General features: G+C 41.4%; 2 protein-coding genes across 3 annotated transcripts; one reads left to right on the top strand and one right to left on the bottom strand.

Annotated features, from left to right (window-relative positions):
* Positions 1-4,739: 4,739 nt before the first annotated feature.
* Positions 4,740-8,030, bottom strand: LOC145487634 (cytochrome P450 3A24-like). Its single transcript, XM_081466449.1, has 2 exons — positions 6,923-8,030; positions 4,740-5,732 (listed from the first exon to the last, which is right to left on the bottom strand). Exons 1-2 carry the CDS (start codon positions 7,443-7,445, stop codon positions 4,741-4,743), a joined length of 1,515 nt encoding a protein of 504 aa, XP_081322575.1. The 5' UTR covers positions 7,446-8,030; the 3' UTR covers position 4,740.
* On the top strand, positions 7,324-16,190 carry LOC145487635 (tubulin alpha-1A chain). Of its 2 annotated transcripts, none has more exons than XM_081466451.1 (6): positions 7,324-7,406; positions 11,035-11,257; positions 11,864-12,012; positions 13,032-13,424; positions 15,010-15,297; positions 15,801-16,190. In XM_081466451.1, exons 2-6 carry the CDS (start codon positions 11,137-11,139, stop codon positions 16,098-16,100), a joined length of 1,251 nt encoding a protein of 416 aa, XP_081322577.1. In that variant the 5' UTR covers positions 7,324-7,406; positions 11,035-11,136; the 3' UTR covers positions 16,101-16,190. The 2 variants fall into 2 exon arrangements, with proteins under 2 accessions (XP_081322577.1, XP_081322576.1); XM_081466450.1 differs by lacking the exon at positions 7,324-7,406 and adding an exon at positions 9,798-10,690.
* Positions 16,191-16,277: the final 87 nt, after the last annotated feature.

Genomic DNA, 16,277 nt, shown 5'->3' with positions numbered 1-16,277 from the left:
TTTAAACCGGTCAAACTGGTTTGATTTATTCAAACTGGCGGAGTAGACAAACAAGACTACACCGGTTAACAAAGTTGCACAACATTGATTTCTGCCTGGGCTTTTCATTCACAATACAAAATGATCACATCACTCGTTAATTTGTACGGATTGATTAATTCTCTCGCAGAAAGTCTCTACGGCAGCGAATGAACTGCCACAATAAATACCGCCATAATCACTGAAAAGAACTGTTTTCAATGTTTTGAAATGATAAATTATTTTGTCAGTATTTCATATACCATTTGGACCCGTTAGCAACAGCAGGGAACTGACGCACAAAATCTACGTAGTTGCCCCGCTTTGAAGCATCCTTGCGCCAAAAATGGTCATGTATTTTCTTTTTCATGTGAAAAGGTAAGACATGTCTTGGACATTTTTCGGTGTAAACAGACAATTAACGCATGTCTAACGCATTTTGGGACAACATTGCGTCAACCGCACAATTCTCTCATTTTGTTTACCACTGACCTGGGAGTATAAGGGTCCATCTAAGCAACTTCGTGTCAGTCGTTCCTGGACGAAGGATCTCGAAGAAACTCGATGATGTACGAAACTCTGTATCTGACGCAGAAACGTGAAATATTACGAGTGCCAGGCTCCAGCCAGGAGGTATGTACTCTATTTCTTTAATCATTCACACTAATAAAATTTAAGATAATTAAAATGCATAAAATCCATAAGAAAATTCTAGGGGTCTCCCAATTTTGGCTAAAAATGCAGATATTTTTCCATAATACCCTCTAACCCAAATATTCAAAAACACCAGGCGATAACTGAGGCTAAAGCGGAGCACAATGACGAAAGTGTTGGAGATAGCTCTTAAGCCTGTGGACAGGCTCCCGGGGAGCCCGGTTTCGCGCTCGTCCGGTCGCTTTGCTCACTGAATGTTTTTTTTCCCGTCCTCGCCGCAAGGCTGTTGGCAGGCTATTAGCGGTTCTAGTTACCGTTATCATTTTAATCACTTATTCCTCTTTGCTTTTTTCAGACAAGAGAAAGGACTTGGTTTAAGTGTTCAAGGGCCGCTAGCAGTTTTGACGATCAACTTAGGCCTGGCGAACCTAGTGGACGTTTTGACCCACGAGGAAATTGGCGTAAAATGGTAAGTGGAAGAGAATAATTTAAACACTGTTGATAACTGAAATGGCTCGAAAGAACTCTGTAACGTTCTCTCTAACGGAGCAGTTTTAAGATACATTGCAAATGAAGAAAAATGCTGTGGTTTTGATGTTGAATTGATTGGTTCAAATAAGTTTAAAATATTCAATTGAAGATTCGGAAAAATTTGTAATATAAAAGAATGGTCTAACTATTTGACAAATAATTCTATTTATAGTAAAATAAGCCAAATAGGCTTCATCTGCAGTGCAAATGGCATTTACTGCACCTCCTTATTGGAAATCTGTGATTGCTCACTTTGCTAGTTAGGCTAATGAGGTAAAACTCTTTTTTTTTCAGCCGCGAAAGGACATAAACAATGATAAACACTACCATAACCAAGAAAGTTCAAGAAAACGAGTTAGTTATACTTTGTTGTCATTACATTTGCCAGCGTGGTTTTCTCCTAAGCGGTTTTCAACTGAGTGTCGCTAGACCAACACCAAAGTAATCCTTCTAGTCAATCACAAAGGACACAGATAATCCAATGAACCAATCAAAACTCGACGTATAAATATCCATGTAGTTGACGCGAATTGCGGGAAAACGTTCGCTAGTGAGTAAAGTTTGGTTTTGGTCTTACTTCTGATTGGATGAAAAAAGGGCGCGCGTTTTGTTAAACCAATCGTGTGTCGTAGTAATGCAAAATCAGTTACTGTCGTGAAAGCAAATACAAGGTTGTGGCAGGGGGGGAGGAAATGCTATCTCAACCTTCCCCTCCCCCGACCCCATTAGGTTCCCTTTAAAACCTGCCTGTCTTAATGCGTTTTTTTTCTTTAAATTCATTTTACTCCACCACAGGCCCATCTTAAAAGCGATTTCAACTACAAATGGGAGATTACAATGCACAGGGCAAACACAAAGACTGACTTGCAAAAGAAAAGAAAGCCTACCTCTTGTTTTCCCTGTCTCAACATTCTACAAAAGCTTAGAAAGACGAAAGTGTTGAGCGACTGTGCTGGATGCTTATATGATTAAGGTTTAGGTTTTTGCTGTTGTTAAATCGATACGGACATTCAATGATATCCGGTTTTTTTTTTTACAATTTTATTTATCGTTTGCTCTTAAAATTCAGATGACACATCAAACACTATAGACGTTGTTTCTTCACATTAACTTACGAAGACCTCGAATTTTGAAAAAAATACACACTCCACTGCGCGTCCGAATTTTGTGCAAGTGCTTGATTTTCTTTTTTCGCTCTTTTAAGAAAACAAAGCAGTCACTTGATATTACAACCCCGACTATTATCATAACCAAAGCGTCTCCGGATTCTACAGAGTGGTAAGTCGTTTCTCGGTGCAAAGCATATTTAGTTGTCATTTAGAATATCTAAGTTTTGGACAGAATCGTTCTAGCTAAAATAACCGAAGGGCTGGACGGGGTTGCTGGAAGATCAGTTATCAGTTGAAGTTTCGAAGATTTCTCAGCTATCAAGATCAGCTAAAATTTGAGCCCATTTCTAATAGTTAAAAAAAAAAACGTGTTATTTTCCAAGGCGTCAGTTATAATCTCGGCCAATAATTCTCAGCTATCAGTGAACCCGTAAGACTCAACCTCGTTCCCAGGGTCTCTCATTTTCCCACCATCCCGGAGCGAGAGAGGTTGCCAAGAGACTTTGATCCAAATCAGAGTCTCTTGGTTAACCTTAGTCAAGCAGACCTTCATAACAGTCTGTCTCGTTTTTGATAAGACCGACTTATTAATAAAAATCGATTTGCATGGAGTTGATCGGAGTTGAGTGTATTGTTGCAGGCCAGACTAGCTCGACGAGTTCTAAAACGTTTACGCCAATAGATATTACTTCTCGATACTCGTTCAACCAATCACACACGAGTTAAAATATCGATTTATACAAATACATGATTGCAAATATGGACTAATGCCTCCTAGTACACGGACTTACGTCTTCTGGTGTTCTTCGTTGTGGTAGCCAATTAAATGTTTTATCTTTCTTTTTCTTTAGAAATAAATGTGGTGTGACGATACGTTTTTCCTGGCAAACCACTGGGACGATAAGTTTTCCCCTTGAGACTGTAAATTTCTGAATGAACGGACACTTTGACTGACAACTGGGGGAATCTAACTCTGGAGAGCTCTGCCTTGCCTGCGGGAACGGAAACTCGTCACGATTTCCTGGTGCACGAGGATCTACCTCAATGGTCTTCACGACGGACGTCAAGGAAGAGACGTAACTTGGTTCAACAGTAGTTTATTCTGCACTCGTTAATGACGAGCATGTAATCATCAATGTAATCAAGAAAAATTCGAAAACTACAAAGTTCGTTTTCAATAAAATCGGAGTGAGAGCCAGAAACTTCAAATACGTTGTTTGGTAAAATACCACTGTTGGCTTTAGAAAAAGTATCAAAATCTTAAAATATGGTTAAACGAAGGATGACTGAAAAACGGTAAATCCTCTCCGAACAATGTATTATGGAGGCAGCCATTAAAAGTCAAACTACAGAATGCAGTTTCTGTTTTCTCTTCAGTTAAAAATGTAGATATTTAGAAATGTCCATTGGTTAAAAGCCGAGTTGCAGAACTGTCACGTTCTTCTGCCCTATCTTCTGGTTATCAGAGGCTACTTACCCCAAATGTGGTAGGGTGTTTACCCAATAAACAGAGAATTACAAATATCTTTTATGTTGTTGAACAAAGCCAGTGTGCTTCACGGATACCTAGATCATGACTTGATGGGTCTTCGTCAAGTCATCTAGAGCTGAGGTCGAAAAGTTTGACCTTCGTTTCCATATCTGAAAGTCTAATAAAGCTAATAGGGGTTTTCAAGATTTAACTTTCTTAGACTTTGTTATTTCTGACAAGGGCAGAAAATAATCTTCGGCGTAAAATTGGAAACATGTTCAGTGTTGTTTCTCTCTCGGCTCATGAAATGCAATGCAATGGTAGCTCGCCTTTATACGGCAATTCCGTTCATTCGGCCACCTCGTTATTACGGCCGCTTTATTCTGGCCGGAACAAAAGCTCAGTCAGTAATTGTCTTATTTAAAGAACCGCCTGGTTAATAAGGCCAGATCTTTGTAGCCCGTTGGTGACCGGATTAACGGGATTCTTCAACTGTATTAGCTTAACTTAGCTACGAAGCCATGGGTCGTGAATTCGTACCTCTGCCACTAAAGTCTTAGTTATAGCTAGCTTGGATGCCAGCTTAATAGGAGCATCTTTTATGACAAGGAGTTTCTCCTCGCATAGTCTCCTCCGCAGCCGTTTTTTGGGATGTCACGCAACGCTCCCCAAAGTTTCTTTGGGGGGGAGCGTTGCGTGACATCCCATAAAACGGCTGCGGAGGAGACTACCCCTCGCAGGGTTGCTTTTCACTTTGCCTCATACCACTGACAATTTGATTGTTTTCCCGTGAGAGGTCGTTATTCAGTCGGCCAAAAAAAACCCTCCCACTTTGCTCAGCCCAGCTCAGGCGTGCTCCTTTTCTCGCTCGGTTGCTCGATCTCCCCGCCTGGAAAATGGAAAAGAACCGTCTGCTATACGCAGGCTAAATGATATCACATCTTAAGAAGGTGTCCTTCACATTAGGCTCTTGACTCGCTTGACTCTTAAATATATCCCGTCTCTGGGGCGAAGGGTTATTCCTGACTGTAAAACTAACGGCACTTGAGTCTCGGGTGATCGAACAAACTTAAACTTCCTCAATATCCTGACCAAGGCGACCTTGATTTCCATCATGGCGTATTTCATGCCGATGCAGTTCCTTGGCCCGGCACCAAACGGTAGGAACTGGAAGGGGTGTCGGGTATCTTTTGCGGGGCCCCGGAACCTCTCCGGGTCATAAACCTCCGGGTCGGGCCAGGCCTCGGGGTCATGGTGAAGCGCGTAAATCGGTACGGTAACCTCCATTCCGGCGGGTATCGTGAGCTCCGGGGTTATTTCGCACGTTTCTTCGCAATTACGATTGAACAAATGAAAAGGAGGACACAATCGCATCGATTCGTTCATGATGCAGTCGAGATACTCAATTTCGTGCACCAGATCATACAAAGGCAGCTCGTGATATGTCTGTACAGCGATCTCGACTTCACAACGCAATCTTTCTTGTACATCCGCGTCCATGGCAAGATGATAAGCAGTGAACGCAAGCGTGCTACTGGAGGTCTGAAAACCCGCCAACAGAAACGTAATCAACTGCGCTTTGAGCTCGTCGTCGGAGAGCTTACTGATCCCTTGAACTGCAGGTTCTTCGTGAGCCGCTAGGATAAGCTGAAGTAGATCGTTCCTTCCCTTGCTCTCATGTTTCCTCCGCTCTTCCACAATCTCTGTAGCAGCGCGCACAAAGAATGCAACACCTTGCCGAAAATATGCTATTGTTCTACGGATGAAAGCACTACAGGGGAATATCTGGAGATAAGGCGAGAGCCAGACCCTCTGGAATAATCGTTCGGCCTCTTTAGTGACGGGACTGTGAGGATCTGTTTGAATATTCGTTCTGAGTCCAAACGCAGTTGACAAAATCACGTCAAGGGTCATCTGGCTGAATAGATCCAACATGTCCACACTCCGCTCTGTAGAGAGGAAACACAAGATATCGGCTGTCACACAATGACAAGACGTTCATTACCCGGCTGGGATTGCACGTTTTATGTCAGATGCTGAGGAGTTCCGTCTGCTGGCGAGAGAAGAACGCATGGAGCTAAGGCTAGTGGCGGGCCTCGCAACGGGCGGACTGCAATTCTACTCTCAACCCCAGCGGGGGGCGGGGGGGGGAGGGACTCCCATAAAGGAGACCAATCTGAGCGTAGCTCGAACTTTATTGACCCTCCCCCCCAAAAAATACCACTTGAAACTGTCACCAGCCGCTGCTCAGGAAGGGAGACCGCGCTAGTAGACTGGACTCGAGAGACCGGCTGAAATCAAGCTAAAACACGGAATTAAACACGGAAGAGCGGTTTTTTACTATTATTTCTTCGAGGGCACCCTAGAGGATATTTTGGCAGTTAGCAATAGTGGCGTTTCGGTATCAACACCCTAAGTGAGACCAGACCATCCCCGACCTTTTCATATAGGAGCCCCCCTCCCCTGGACTCTCACCTTCACATCAATAGCTGGCTAAATTGTCCCTGACTTGCAAACAATTCGGAATAATTTCAATGTTCCACTGGGAAAAATACTTTTTAGTGACTACGTACTTGGATATTTGTGTCACATGAGGTAAGAGAGAAAACAGATTTTGTAATAAATAATTCACTCGAAACTCAAGCAATACAACCATATAGGGTTTTGCGATCGGATCAATGAGAGGCTGCCGAAATAACTCAGGACACCTTACAGTGTAAAAAAAAATCAAGGGCTCTCGCTTGTTTTGAGTCTCTCCCTCGTTATTTTGAATGAAAGACGTTTGTCGCGTTTTGGCTCTTTCTCGCTCTTTCTCTCTCTGCAGGCAACGCTACTTTTAGGTCCTTTTACATTTTGCACTGGCATTCCGTGTGAATGATCCCAACGATATTTTCCCATATTAGTTTTGGACGGTAAGTTAAATACCAAAAAATAAACGTTAAAGCTCTCGCAAATATTTAAGCCTGCATGGTTCGCTCATCAATTCTGCCCAACAACCTCAACCCAAAAAATCTGCGAGTTGCATGATCATGTCGATTACATGTCACGCGTTCCCGAGATTACGGTCACGCACCAATTTGCTGCATGTCCAACGTTAGGGCAATAGAGGGCCAACCGATACGACCCTTCCACTGCCTACCTGTGTCAGCGACGTCTTCTAATTTCCTCATTAACACATTCACTGCATCCTCCATGAGTGGAATCATCTGTTTCATCTTACCCGAAGTGTACGAAGGCGACAAGATGCTGCGAATTCGCTTCCATTGTTCATTTTTGGCCGCCAACAGGCCGCAGTTTAGCGGCGGAGGTGGTTTCACCGCATCGGAACGGTTCCTAAAGCTCGAGAATTCTTTCACTAAGATCTTTTTCAAGACCTCTGGCTCAGTGATGACAATAGTGGGCAATCGACCCAAGCAAACGGCATAGATCTTGCCATATCTCTTCATGTTTTCGTACAACATGGCGTGAAGGCCGCCGAATGTAATCAACTCGAGGATGTTTCCCAAGAACGGCCATGGTTTTGGACCAGGCAAACCAAGCTTTTTAAGCACGGAAAATCGATAAGTCCCGCACCAGTATAACAAAAAGAGGAACAACGCCACTGATCCCAAAGTCATCAAAAGGTGAGATAGATTTGAGCCAACTGAACCACCAACCTCCATTTTGCATAATTTGATAAAAAGCTGGTAAACAACTTAATCCCTTGAGACTATAGAAAGCGTGTTGTGGCGCGCACCTAAGAGAACGACTCCTTTCTGTTACAACTGGAAGCGGGAGAAGTTAATGAAATTAGAAGCAAGCGGTACAATTTCGTGTTTGAATCTGGCGAAGATTCTCTAAAATGAAGCCTCATAAGCGGAAACCATTTGTTTGCTGACAGTGTGTAAATAGCAATAACGCAATCCTGTGCCTCAATTACCTAATTTCTCTCTAACCCCGCAAAGCCGAATTCTTCAGACGCAAATGTATTCTTATTCGTTTATCATATCATCAGCCCAAAACACCATACAAGCTCGAAATAAATGGTTTGAAACTCTCTCAGACTGTATCAAACTGGATTTCGCCTAATTGAAGTAGTTACGGTCTCACGAGTTTTTATTTTCATACATTATTTCCAAATGGAACAAAAAAAGGCAAGTGACAGTGGCGGATCTAGGTGAGGGGCCCGGGGAGCCCCCCCCCCCTTATTTTGGGTAAGAAAACGAAGAAATCACAGAAGGAAGAAAAGCCGGCAGGGCAAGCAAACAATCCCCTCCCCCGCCCCCACCCTTAGCTCAAGGCCTGGATCCGCCACTGAGTGACTATGATGTACCTTACATTATTTTCGAGACACGTTAATTTTGCGAATTTCGCGATTAAAAAAGTCGCGAAATTAAAGGACGCGAACAGTGATTGTCGCGAACATAACATGACGCAAAAATTAAGTGACTTACATTATGTTACTGTTGACATATAGTTCCGCCGTTGTGTTTTTGTTAACTTTGACGTTATTGTATCATTGATAAAGTCGGGTTGCTAAATTCAAGGACGTGTTTAAGTAACATTGCTAAGGAAATAAATTGTGCGTTACTCGAAAACGCGAAGTTAAAGTGATTCAAAATGCCAAATTTTCGCAAAATCGCGGAATTTAAGTGTCGCGAAATATGCGCACCTCAAAATCGCGAAATAACAGAAATAAACGTGTAGCGAAAATTTCATGTAACAAGGTAGATCTTTAAATGTCTCTTGAAAAACGTCAGCAGTCCACTTTTCATGATGTACGGCATGTAGTCCTTTTCTTACCTAACCTACAGGATTAACTCTAAAAACAGTAAAAAGCCTAGAGAGCGGTAAAGAAAATGTATTAGACCCTCGGGAGACTGATGTATTCAAGTATATTTACCAGCTTCAATTACATTTAGTCCCACAATATTATTCATGTTTTCTTTCTGATTGAGAGAGTCACGTAAACACGGTTATGCTTTATAGGAATATTTTGACTTCAACGTGCTCATTACTGAACATGACTAATAAGCCCAAAACTGTTTTATACCTCTTTTCACAACTATAGCCATTGCAAGATCCTCTCGGACATATAAGAACCAAGAAGGTTCAAGTTTGGTTACTTTATAAGAGTTCCAGTTTACGTGCTTGGAAGTCGCAGCTGAACAAGGGGGGTTGGCGCTAGTCACAAAGATGGTTTTAGCAGCAAACATAAAGCAATTTTTCATTTTAATGTTTTTTTTTCTTCGAGATCGATCGAGGCACACTGCGTTTTAAGCAAGCAAACTTTTTCAGCACGTTAAGTTTTGTTCACACCAGCGAGAGGGCTCTAGCGACATAACGACATAAGCATAACGACATAACAAGGACGTTATGCCGTTATGTTTGCAGTGTGAACATCCTGGCATAATGACATAATAGCACCACAAAGGCTGGTTTTCACTAGAGCACAAGCACAAGCACAAGCACAAGCACAAGCACAAGCATAAGCATAAGCACAAGTGAAAACAGCCACGACATAAACATAAGCATAAGCAGAAACATAAGAAGAACGAACCCACTTATTTGTCTCGTGCAGTTTTCACTAGTAACGCGCTCGACATAAGCATAAGCATAAGCACAAGAAAAACGGTTCGTTTTTCTTGTGCTTATGCTTATGCTTATGTCGAGCGCGTTACTAGTGAAAACTGCACAAGACAAATGAGTGGGTTCGTTCTTCTTATGTTTCTGCTTATGCTTATGTTTATGTCGTGGCGGTTTTCACTTGTGCTTATGCTTATGCTTGTGCTTGTGCTTATGTTCTAGTGAAAACTAGCCTTAACAGCATGAACATAATGACATAAGGAAAAAGCTGATCTTTTCCTTTTGGTTTTATGTCGCTGTTCACAATACCGACATAACCGATATGTCGTTATGCCGTAATGTCGTTAGTGTGAACAAGGCCTTAGCCAATCGGGGAGATTGAATTTGTTTAAAGCCTGGTTCACACTAGCGACATAACGACATAACGACATCGTCACGAACGACATAAAAAGGACGTTATGTTTGTAGTGTGAACATGTAGACATAATGACATATTAGCAATATAACAGCATGAACATAACGACATGAAGATAAAACTGATCGTTTCCTTATGTCGTTATGTCGTTATGTCGTTATGTCGCTAGTGTGAACCAGGCTTAACAGGGCTACAAATGAATATCGAGTCCTCGTGCAAAACCTTTCATATGAAAATGAGTCCATTTACATAAAAATGACCAAACATGAACCTGTACGTAGGGGAACATATTTTGCACGAAGGCTTGTTTTGACAAGAAGGATAGTTCAATGTCCTGCACACCCGAATTTAATAGCAGAAAAAATTCGATTACATGTGAGAAAAAAGAGAAATATTCATACTTCTCATGTTCAGATTTTTCTGTTAAAATGGAAAGAATTAGTAAAGAAAAGAGGGTCACCGGTCATCTGTGAGAATAAACCGCAGGCGAGGGTTTCGCAACCGGTACCAAGCCCTTTACTTAGCGCGTGCGCTCGGTCATGACCCGGCAAGCATTGGCGAGACTTTTTTTTCCTATATTTTTGTGTTGTTGTTGTTGTTTTTCTTTTTAGGGAAACGAAATTAGACGCAAGTTTTACTGTTGGCCGTAAAAGCCATTCCAATTCTCTGTAATTGGAACCTAGCGCAAAAAGTTCCCGCCAGTTTGACGTGCCGCCGTTAAAATTCAAATGGTTGCCTAGCGACATACATCAATTTGACGTGTGCTTGACGTGCGAAACGAGTAAAATTGCGAGCGCACTACTTTTCGTCATCATTTTTCGTTGGTCTTCTTGGGAAGGGTCGTTACTTCTTCTACGAGAAAACTTTGAGAAATTCTTCACCGTTTAGGGCAAGAAATCTATCTTCGAAGCATAATAGTCGACAATGGTAAGTGAGCTTTCTTTATAGCTGATTACTTATTGAAATGAAACCGGAATTCAGCTTTTAGAAAGACATATTGCGATCGACCGCGGCGGAAAGTTAGCAACGGTAGAAGTCAGATTTAGCCCCGTGAAGTTTCAGTCCTGGTACCTTGTTCTGTTTTTTCCTTTCTTTCCGTTTTATTCACTGCTTGACTTGCCTTGCTTTTATAACTAGGACGGTTTTTTTTCCGTAAAACTCTCCAACTCTTCGCCAACGGCTCAGTTGCGCTCGAGGAACTGTAAGTAAGCACCTTCACTCACGCGTAACTTTGAAGTGATTTTCCCATTCATTTTCTGTTTCTTTTTTAGCGTGAGTGCATCTCAGTTCACGTTGGACAGGCCGGAGTGCAGATTGGCAATGCTTGTTGGGAATTGTATTGCTTGGAGCATGGAATTCAGCCTGATGGCCAAATGCCGAGCGACAAGACCATTGGAGGCGGAGACGATTCTTTCAACACCTTTTTCAGCGAAACCGGAGCAGGAAAGCATGTTCCTCGCGCCGTTTTTGTTGATTTGGAGCCAACGGTAGTAGGTAGGTCTTAAATGAACCAAGCACTGGAGTTTTCACTGGCGTTTCCATAGACCTTTTCGTGAAAAATTCAGTTAAGAATACCAGTTGCTAATCCCATATAAGCTTACGCCTTTGGGTTGTCGTTGACAACTACAAAACGAACTGAATATTTGAAAAACATTAATAAGGGACGTAAATTAATTCATTATTGCCGCTGAGAAACGTTTTTCATGTTCAAGAGTAGAAAACTGTGTTTGGACGGCGTTATTTGAAGTATCAAATTTTTTGGATGCCAGTTTTAACTGGGATAAACATGCCTCTAAGATCATAATGAAATGTTTTCATGAGAGGCTGTGAAATTTGATCCTTTCCGTAGAGTTCACAGCTTTATGACTTCAGCTAAGTTTTCATTTTCAGACTGAGTTAACTGGAAACAGCATGGTTCTAAGCCCTAAATACACACTGCAAGCTAATCACGGCTCTGTATAAAGTATGACAAGACTGACAAAAATTGAAAATGCAGTGAATATGACGGGTGATTAATGACCTTGTCACAACAGCACTTGTTGTAGTTGTCAAAATATCTTTTTCGAACCAGTTGTTTACCAACAACTATTTCTGTTTCAGATGAGGTCCGCACTGGTACATACCGGCAGCTATTTCATCCTGAACAGTTGATCACTGGCAAAGAGGATGCTGCTAACAACTATGCTCGTGGTCATTACACCATTGGCAAGGAAATCATCGACCTTGTTCTTGACAGGATTCGCAAGCTGGTAAGACCACTTTAAAATGGGCTAGTAATTTAGTTTACAGTGCTATAGGATTAGACTGCTTTAGCAGATTGTATTTATTGCATTGACATCAGTCACAGATTTACATGGTTGTCAAAAGAAGTAGTTGGCTGCTGTTAAAAATCACCATCTACTTCATGATTTCAGCTGACTACTCTACTGATGCATCCATTAAAACTGCCTGAATCAAAAGTTTTGTGACAACCCTGATTCACATCAACAGATGTACCTTTGAAGATCTTGGCCACATGGTGCTCCCTTGCCTCAGGCAACTGGTTATTAACAAAATTCTGATCTCCAGAGCATGGAGTGATCAATGAAGGCGTTCCATATTTTTACATTTTTTTACTGTGCAATTCAGATTATATAACAATTGATAGAGGTAAAAACATACAAATTCAGAAAACATTTCATTGCAACATTTTACTCTAGACACTAAATAAATTTATAACTTTTCATTTCATCACAGTGTTTCCCAGCAAGGGAGGCTCTGAGCAGGCATTTTACTCCAGGAAGGGGTGCTAAACAAAACTTTATCTTGGGCCAGGGAGGTATTTCGATTCATCAAGACTGGGACGTGCAACATATTTTCTTGCAGTTGGAGTTAACTCTTTTTTTCTGGCATTTGTTTGTAGTGAGATTCTCTCAACCAGAAATGTCATAAAATTGTAGCCCCAAATTGTCCTCAGATGGCACACCCCTCTATCACTAAATTGTATCTGAGTAGCCCTTGGGATACATCATGTTAACAACATTTCAAGTGACTCACTTACTCACTTGGATAGAAGAATAACATGGAACATTATTTTTTTAAAATTAGGTTTGGCCCAAGGGGATGTATTTTGGGAGGGAGGATTAGTTTTTATATTTTTGGTGGATGAGGGAATTGTGGTGGTAGCTTCATTTGTACCTCTTTGCCATGTTCAAACAGAATTACCTCCCTGAATTAATAGTGACAAGAAATGGCATATAAAGTGGTTTTTATTGTTTGCTTTTCCTAGGCTGATCAATGTACTGGATTGCAAGGCTTCCTCATCTTCCATTCCTTTGGAGGTGGTACTGGGTCTGGTTTTACTTCACTGCTGATGGAACGCCTGTCAGTTGACTATGGCAAGAAATCCAAGCTCGAGTTTGCCATCTACCCTGCCCCACAAATAGCAACAGCTGTCGTGGAACCTTACAATTCCATTCTTACCACCCACACCACACTGGAGCACTCCGACTGCGCTTTTATGGTGGACAATGAAGCCATCTATGACATCTGTCGCAGAAACTTAGACATTGAGAGGCCCACTTACACCAACTTGAACCGACTGATCGGACAGATCGTGTCTTCGATCACAGCTTCACTTCGATTTGATGGTGCCCTGAATGTTGACTTGACTGAGTTCCAGGTATGGGGTACATGTGTCATATATTTTATCTGCTTCAAGCATTCAAGAATTATCTAAGTGCTAAGGTGTGACAATATGTTATTTAGAGCACACAGACAAGTTGATAACAAGATTCAGTAGCCCAGTGATCACATTCAGCAGTCTGAATGTATTAACTGAGAGTAATAGGATGTTATTTGCTCAAGGGGCTTTGAAGCATAGCCCTAAGACACTACAAACAACTTTTGTTTCACTTTTTGATGTGGGCAAGGTTATTTCTTCTACTGGTGAGGTGCTCTTCCTCTTTTGATGGGCTTGATTTACAAGGTTTTGAAATGTACATGTAGCTTACACTGTTTACCGTAGAATTTTGTGGTTCATATAAAAAGAAATTGATTTTTATCTTTGCAAAACGCACAAGTTGATGAATTTTGTTGACTTTTTGAGGACTGTTTGAGTCCCCAAATATATCTCATACATTATTTTAAACAAAATTTAAATTTTTTTTTACTCAAATTCATTTGCACAGATGATCAAAATAAAATAAAAGAAGAATTAACATATATAAACAGTAGCCTCCATTTAGCGTGAAAATACGCTTGGATATTTGTCCGCGGACATTATCTGTTCCAAGAAGTGAACAGCTTTTTGAGAGTGTAGCTCGAGGCAAACTGTGAGCTCTGAGGAACAGAATGATAATGTCCAAGGACAAATATTTGAGCAAATTTTTGCGCCAACTGGAGGCTATTGTGTTTATTATCCTTCAAATATTTTTTGCAACACGTGCAGTTTTGAAAATTGGGGAATATCCCCAGGTTTAGCTGGGGAATATTCAGTCGCATGACGCGCTTAGACCAATCGCATGTGAGCGAAAACATTTGATGGATTATAATTACTAATATAAAAAGGAGACATCTGTGTAATTAGGCCAGTTTATGCAGAATTGTAGATCCCTTATTTTAAATAAACTGCCCGAGATAAGATACCGTCGCTTGCATCTATGTGTGAACAGGTGGCACTGAAACAAGCTCTAACTGGGTGTCAAACGTGGCACGATTGGTCATCAATTGGTTTAGCAGACTGCAACGCGAACTTTTGTGCTCTGAAAGACTCTGAAAGTCATGTTCCCACCAATATTTCATGGTTATACTAGGCCAGAAGTAAAACTACTTTCGCAAAAGGGGTCTGCATATTGACACAGGTCAGGGTCAAATACATAGAATACTAATAGAGACAAATTGCAACAACACTAAGTAATCAGAAAACTATAAAACATTCTCCTTAATTTAAATTTACGAATGTAAAACTGATTCACTTCCTTACTAAACAATGATAATTGATCAATTGTCCTGATAATTGATCAATTGTGATGTAATGAAATATATGAAATTCATAATTTCTGTGAGAAGAATGAGAATGCTACATGAGAGATTCAAACCATACGAGCTCTGTTAAAATTCTTGTGTTGCTTTACCAATTGAGCTATGAAGCCCCTATTGAATCAGATAGACCTTTATCATTTGACTGGCATACTTAAGAGGTATGTCTGGGTTGTGTGGACTTTCAAGTCAAGTCAATTTAACTTCAGAATATGTTGAAATTCTAGACCAACTTGGTGCCTTATCCACGAATTCACTTCCCTCTGGCTACATATGCACCTGTTATCTCTGCTGAGAAGGCCTACCATGAGCAACTCAGTGTGGCTGAGATCACCAATGCTTGCTTTGAACCAGCAAACCAGATGGTAAAGTGTGATCCTCGTCATGGCAAGTACATGGCATGCTGTTTGCTGTATCGAGGTGACGTTGTACCCAAAGATGTCAATGCTGCCATTGCCACCATCAAGACTAAGAGGACTATTCAGTTTGTGGACTGGTGTCCAACTGGATTTAAGGTTGGTTAGTTCTAGTACTCCATTGTGCAGTACCAGAAAATATCCCTACTCCCCCGCAGAAGGGATTGGAATTTCCCGGGGCTGAGGGGTGGGGGTTCCATAAGAACAAAACAATTTAAAGAAATGTATGAAACTTATTGGAAAGTAGTTGTGCCATCATGGTGTGATTCGTTTAGAGTACAGCCAAGTGCTCATGCTGGACCTTTCCCTGCTCTTTCTGACTTGAAGTAATCAATCAGGTGAGGAAGGAGGGAAGGCAGTTTGGTCTATTTGAAAAAAAAGCAGGCTAAGCCCAAGCGGGTGTTGGGGCTATTAGTTGAGAATGTCATGAAGGCAATAGTTAAAACACAATGACAAAAATTAGCTTCAAATGGCACACCCTTGTGCAAAGTGGTTCCAACTACTTTATTGAGGTTTTGCAAGGATGCAGCAAGGAAGTGAAAGGGTAATGAAAAATTATGTGCAAGGGTACCAGAACTGATAGTACCTTCTCATCTTTTTAGGTCGGCATCAACTACCAGCCACCCACAGTTGTTCCAGGTGGTGATCTTGCCAAGGTGCAACGTGCAGTGTGCATGCTGAGCAACACCACAGCTATTGCCGAGGCCTGGGCACGTCTGGATCATAAGTTTGATCTGATGTACGCCAAACGTGCGTTTGTCCACTGGTACGTGGGTGAGGGTATGGAGGAAGGCGAGTTCTCCGAAGCTCGTGAAGATCTGGCTGCTCTGGAGAAGGACTATGAAGAAGTGGGTGTGGATTCTGTCGATGCTGAAGGTGAAGAGGAGGGAGAAGAATACTAAACCCTGTAAATTGGTCTGACTTGACTTTCTTTTATTGATTTTGTTTTACTTGGCTTGACATTTAAATAAAACTTTGACGTTATATTTTCATCTGCGAGTGACGGTGGTTGCATTATTTCTACCCTAGGAAATGATTATAACCTGTCATGTAGTTAGAACGGTCAAAGGTTTGTTGAA

Source organism: Orbicella franksi, chromosome 5 (assembly GCF_964199315.1).
Source record: "Orbicella franksi chromosome 5, jaOrbFran1.1, whole genome shotgun sequence".
Taxonomy (NCBI): Eukaryota; Metazoa; Cnidaria; class Anthozoa; order Scleractinia; family Merulinidae; genus Orbicella; species Orbicella franksi.
Note: the sequence above shows the minus strand (reverse complement) of the source record. Positions and strands in the feature narration are given on the sequence as shown.

Bases quoted from the DNA above. Each gene is read 5' to 3' on its own strand.
- LOC145487634 (XM_081466449.1), bottom strand. From the start codon at position 7,445: ATGGAGGTTGGTGGTTCAGTTGGCTCAAATCTATCTCACCTTTTGATG. The intron at 5,733-6,922 runs GTAGGCAGTGGA...TCCTCTCTACAG, and splicing joins AGAAGACGTCGCTGACACAG to AGCGGAGTGTGGACATGTTG.
- LOC145487635 (XM_081466450.1), top strand. The intron at 12,013-13,031 runs GTAAGACCACTT...TGCTTTTCCTAG, and splicing joins TTGACAGGATTCGCAAGCTG to GCTGATCAATGTACTGGATT. The intron at 13,425-15,009 runs GTATGGGGTACA...TTGAAATTCTAG, and splicing joins TTGACTTGACTGAGTTCCAG to ACCAACTTGGTGCCTTATCC.